The sequence below is a fragment of the Temnothorax curvispinosus genome, unplaced genomic scaffold (genome assembly GCF_003070985.1).
Source record: "Temnothorax curvispinosus isolate PA1 unplaced genomic scaffold, ASM307098v1 QBEX01003408.1, whole genome shotgun sequence".
NCBI classification, from domain to species: Eukaryota; Metazoa; Arthropoda; class Insecta; order Hymenoptera; family Formicidae; genus Temnothorax; species Temnothorax curvispinosus.
In genome coordinates, this window is record NW_020213188.1 from 55,475 (window position 1) to 60,232 (window position 4,758).

A 4,758-nucleotide genomic window follows, 5' to 3' on the forward strand; every position below is an offset into this window, starting at 1 on the left:
TGGAAAGGGTTTCTTTACGATGATTTCGGCAGCAGGTTCCTCGGTAATCGACTTTTTCTTTGGTTTCTTTTTCAATGTAATTTCTTCAGTTACTTCTTTTACATCTTCTTTTCCTTTTTTAATAATCTGTTTTGTGATTGTTACCTCATCTTCTACTTTTTCTTCAACAAATTCCTTTGGTTTTTTCAATAACACTTCTTGAGAAACATCCAGTATATCTTGCTTCTCTTCCGGTTCTGATTTCTTTCTTGGTCTTTTTACAATTAGTTCTTCTGTTGGGATCTCCTGCTTCTCTTCAACAGGCTCTTTTAAAATGATATGCTCACTACTGTCTTGCGGTTTTATTTCTTTTTCCTTGATCTTTTTTGGTTTTATCTTCTGTTTTACTGTATATTCATCAGTAATTTCTTTTGGCATCGTTGGGGTAATGTCTTTTTCTTTAGTTGGATATTTTTCTGTGCCTTCTTTTTCGGGTTTCGTTTTCTTCCAGCCTTTTAAAGTTATTGTTGCGGGCTCATCTTCTGGTTTTTCTGAAGTTGGTATTCGAAATTTGACCTCGGGTTCTTCTTCGGGCTCCTGTGGTTTTGGTATTCCCTTTACTAGAGGAATTTGCTCGATATCTTGTTCAGGTTTCTTTTTCTTTGATGGTTTATATGGTTTTGAGACAGGTTCAATTTCCGGCTTCTTGGTTATTTCGAATTCTTCAGGTATATATTTTTCAATTTCTGGGCTATCAAATTCTATTGGTTTAAATTCATTAGATGTAAAGGTTTCTTCAGGTTTTTCTTCTTTTTTCTGAGGCATATCTTCTAGAGATTTTTCTTTTTTAGGTTTTTGTTTACTTTTTATTACTTGTTCAGGTTCTTTTATCGGTATTTTCTTTAGTTTAACATCTTCCGGTACAATTTTATCTTCTTGTTTTATTTCACCTTTTCCAATAATGAGCTTTTGTGGTTCTTCGAGCGTTTTTTGAGACTTTTTGGGTGTGCGTTCATATATAGATTTATCTTCTATTTGTTCCAAAGGAACTTTCTTTAATTCTTCGAACTCTTTATCTAATTTCTCTAATTCAATTAAGTCTTTCTCTGATATTTTAGGCTTTTTGTACTTTTTCTTTATAATTTGTAATGCTTCTTCTGTGTTTCTAGATAAAATGCCGGCTTGTGCTGGATTCTTTTCCATGTACGTAACTTTTGGCATCTGTAATTCTGCCGGATAGTCATCGATAAATGTAATTCTACTTCGTAACATGATTTTAGGGAATATTGGTTCAGTTATTTCCTTTTTCTTTACAACTGTTACTTTTTTCAATTTAATTGCACCGAATTGAACTGTTTCTTGGATTGGTTCAATATATTTTAATTTTGTAGGTTTGATTTCTTTTCTTTCAATTTTCTGTCGAACCAATTTTTGCACAGATTCAGGCAATGTTTTCTTTTCCTTCTTCTTTTTCGTTGGTTCCCATTCAATTTTTTCAGGCATCGGCTCTAATACAGGTCTTTCGTACTCGGGTTCTACCCATTCTTCTATATCCGTCTTGACGGGCTTCTTCTTTTTCTTTATGACTTTTTTTTCTTTTATTTTCTCGATAGATTTAAGTTTCTCTTCTACAGTGGACACAATTTCTTCTGTCGGTTTTTCAAATTCTTTTATTTCTTCGGGGTGTATTACTTTTACTTCCTTTAATTTGTCTTCAGGTTTTTTCTTTCTTAAAGTATCTTCCACTTTAGCTTCTGGAATTACTTCCGCCACTTCCTTTGTAGTTTTTAGGACAACTTTATCTCTTTTTGTTTCTTCCATTTTAGGCTTGACAGATATTATTTCTTCCACTATTTTTTCTTTCTCTTCAATTATCTTTTCTTTTTTTATAGAAGTTAGTTTTTCCTCTTGTTCTTCCTTAACATCAATTTTAGGTTTTGCTTCTTCCTTTTCTGTTATTTTATCATCTGCTACAGCAAGAGTAACTTCAATAACTTCAATAGTTTCTGTTGGCGCTACATTCAATTCAGCTTCTTTCTCAACGATTGTTTTTTCGACAACGAATTCTTCAGGTCTTATTTCTGTTGCTATTTCTAAAATTTCGACACTTTCCTGTAAAAGTATATCTTTTTTAGCTTTCTCCTTTGTAGGTTTTTTCATTTTTATATCTTCTATTGCTTCTTCTGGCTGGTCTTCCTTCATTTCTCTAGCTTTCTTCTTAACAAGTGGCGTTTTCTTTACGATTACTTCTTCTACTCGAATTTGTGACTCCTCTTCTTTGACTGGCAATATCCTTTCTTTTATTGGTTTTATCTTTTCAAGAAAATTCTCAGTGGAAGTGTCTGAAATTATTTCAGTAACTTTGAGTCCTTCTTTTGTTATGATAGTCAATTTTATTTCTTCTTCTTTCGGTTTTTCATTTAGTATTTCCTTAGTAGTCTCGATAGTAATTTCTTCCTGAACAGGAATCGTGTTTGTTTCTTCCGGTAAAGTTTTTTTAAATATGCTTTCTTCTTCTTTAATTGCGTGCACTGCAGCTTTTTGGGGTATAGCTTTATCTTCTGTGAATTTTGTAATAGATGATTCAGTTAAGATTTGCGTAATTTCGATACCTTCTTTAGGAGAAAATATAGTTTGAGCTTGTTCCATTTCTGGTTTTTCTAAAACAATTTCTTGAAGAATTTCTTCCGGCACGTTATCTTCATGAGACTTTATCTTCTTTCTTTTTATTCTCTTTTTTATTGGTGTTTCAATAATTTTTGTTGTAGGTGTTTCGACAGTTTCTATTATTTCTTCCTCAATATCTACTTCTTTCTCAGGTAATTTAACTGCTGATGTCTGTATATCTATTTCTGTAATCATAATACTTTCTTCTCTATCTTCCACGACAGGTTTAGCCTTTTCTTTCTTTGGCATGTCTGTTCGGATTTCTTCAATAACTTCCTCAAGAACATCTGCAGTTTCTATTACATGTTTCTTTTCCTTAATTATTTCGGCTGACAGTTCAACTATTTCCTTTGGTTTTACAGTTAACTCCTCGATAGCCTCGATACGTTCATCCTTCTTCTTTGGTATTTTCTTTGTCTTCGTGACTTTCTCTTTCTCTAGTGGTGTTTCCTTGACATCAATTTTCATAATTTCAACCGAGTCTTTGTCATCTACAAAAAGTTGAGCCTTTTGAAGTTCTGCTTCTTTTATCACAATTTCTTCTACAGTTTCCTCAGGTATTCTATTAATTGATTCTTCTCGCTGTAAGAATATAATAAAAATATGTTATGATATATTAAATAAAACAAGTTGTACTTTAGCTTACCTGATACATTTCTTCTCTGGTACCTAAAAGACAAAAATAAGAAATTAGATCAGAAAGAAGATTACGTAATAAAAAAAGCCTTTAATTAACGACTGTATTTTAATGTGTAGTCAATAATATTAATAGGTGTCAATAATATTAATATTACATATAATATAAGTATTAATAGATAACCAGTAATGATATTATCTTACGTTCCTCTTTTCAGTTTTAATATAAAAATCTGTTGATTGTGTACGTCAAAAAATAGTAAAGAAGAAATGTATGTTTCAAAAGAACGTAAACATTAGTAAGCGCACAAAGTAAAAACCTAACTTACCTTCCAAAACTTTTTTATTGACTCTATATTTTATCAATCCATCGTGTTTAGGTTTAATGTGTATTTCTGGTGTAGTGTCTGCGTCAAGATCATTTGCGGCTCCTACCTCCTGTATCTCATTATCCACATTGCCGACAGTCATTCCTTCGGGAATTTGTTCGATAATTTTCTTTTTGGTGATCTTCTTCGGTTTCTTTCCTTCCATTATTTCCTCAGTTACTGTCACTTGCTCTCTCACTTCCTCCTTTTTAAGTGGCTTTGCGAATTCGGGAGATGGAAGAGGATAAGTCGTTTCTTCGACGATTTCTTCTACCGGGCCTTCCACAAGTGTCGTAACAGGTAACTGATCCTTTTCCTCTACAGTTGTCTCCTCTGTCACTTGCTGCTTTTGCCCTTTTCGTTTAATAATTTTCTTTTTGGTAATCTTTTTCGGTTTCTTTCCTTCGACTATTTCCTCAGTTACTGTCACTTGTTCTCTCACTTCCTCTTCTTCAAGTGGTTTTGTGAATTCGGGATATGGAAGAGGATAAGTCGTTTCTTCGACAATTTCTTCTATAGGACCTTCTAGAACTGTCGTTACAGGTAACTTATGTTTTTCCTCTACAGTTATCTCCTCTGTCACTTGCTGCTTTTGCCCTTTTCGTTTAATAATTGTCTTTTTGGTAATCTTCTTCGGTTTCTTTCCTTCGACTATTTCCTCAGTTACTGTCACTTGCTCTCTCACTTCCTCCACTTCAAGTGGTTTTGCGAATTCGGGATATGGAAGAGGATAAGTCGTTTCTTCGACAATTTCTTCTATAGGACCTTCTAGAACTGTCGTTACAGGTAACTTATCTTTTTCTTCTACAGTTGTCTCCTCTGTCACTTGCTGCTTTTGCCCTTTTCGTTTAATAATTTTCTTTTTGGTAATCTTCTTCGGTTTCATTCCTTCGACTATTTCCTCAGTTACTGTCACTTGCTCTCTCACTTCCTCCTCTTCAAGTGGCTTCGCGAATTCGGGATACGGAAGAGGATAAGTCGTTTCTTCGACAATTTCTTCTATAGGACCTTCTAGAACTGTCGTTACAGGTAACTTATCTTTTTCCTCTACAGTTGTCTCCTCTGTCACTTGCTGCTTTTGCCCTTTTCGTTTAATAATTTTCTTTTT

At 33.5% G+C, this 4,758-nt stretch overlaps 1 protein-coding gene across 1 annotated transcript in view; it reads right to left on the bottom strand.

The window, feature by feature from the left end:
• LOC112452484 (titin-like) overlaps window positions 1-4,758 on the bottom strand; it is a 25,593-nt gene that overhangs the window by 17,704 nt on the left and 3,131 nt on the right. Inside the window, 3 exon segments of the mRNA XM_025012720.1 lie at window positions 4-3,228; window positions 3,293-3,315; window positions 3,612-4,758. The exon segment at window positions 3,612-4,758 is cut by the window's right edge and continues 11 nt beyond it. Of these exon segments, the coding sequence (XP_024868488.1) occupies window positions 4-3,228; window positions 3,293-3,315; window positions 3,612-4,758 (4,395 nt within the window).